We start from the raw sequence: 636 nt of genomic DNA, 5'->3' as shown, positions 1-636 counted from the left end.
CGACATTATCATATAATAGACCCAACGGCACACACACACGCACATATATATATATCTATATATATATATATGTTTATGTATTCTATATTCATTCATTCACCAACTCTACCCATATGCGGCTGTCCTCATGCCAGGCTCACAGCAAGTACGGGATGGATGACTTTGACGATGACCTGCGTGGGGTCCTGCGGCGTGCAGGATGTCAGGGAGAGAAGCTGTGCTTCATCCTGGACGAAGGCAACGTGCTAGACTCTGGTTTCTTGGAGCGTATCAATACTTTGCTGGCTAATGGTGAGGTGCCTGGGCTGTTTGATGGCGACGACTACACAGTACTGATGACTCAGTGCAAGGAAGCCGCACAGGCCAGTGGCAAGCTCATTGACAGCAATGAGGAGCTTTACCGGTGGTTCTGTAACGAGGTACGCAGGCGTGTGTTGCGGAGTGGAGATTGGGTGTTTTTTTATTTGTGTTTATTTATATAAACATGTAATATGCATATATATATATACGTCTATTAACGAATGTTTAATGTAGACTGACTTATATATTGATATATACACATATGTAACTAATTGTATATATAATGATGATATAGATATGTATATATGTGTGTGTGGGTACGTGTTTGTATACTAT

General features: G+C 41.4%; 1 protein-coding gene across 1 annotated transcript; it reads left to right on the top strand.

Moving 5' to 3' along the window:
* Window positions 1–134: 134 nt before the first annotated feature.
* On the top strand, window positions 135–482 carry SARC_18094 (hypothetical protein; the record flags this gene model as incomplete). Its single annotated transcript, XM_014287824.1, has 1 exon — window positions 135–482. A coding segment is annotated over one exon (348 nt), but the record flags the coding sequence as incomplete, so codon positions are not given.
* Between the last annotated feature and the right edge of the window lie 154 nt (window positions 483–636).

The sequence above is a fragment of the Sphaeroforma arctica genome, assembly GCF_001186125.1.
Source record: "Sphaeroforma arctica JP610 unplaced genomic scaffold supercont1.13693, whole genome shotgun sequence".
Lineage (NCBI taxonomy): Eukaryota > Ichthyosporea > Ichthyophonida > Sphaeroforma > Sphaeroforma arctica.
The sequence above is the reverse complement of the archived record's forward strand: the minus strand, read 5'-3'. Positions and strand labels throughout refer to the sequence as shown.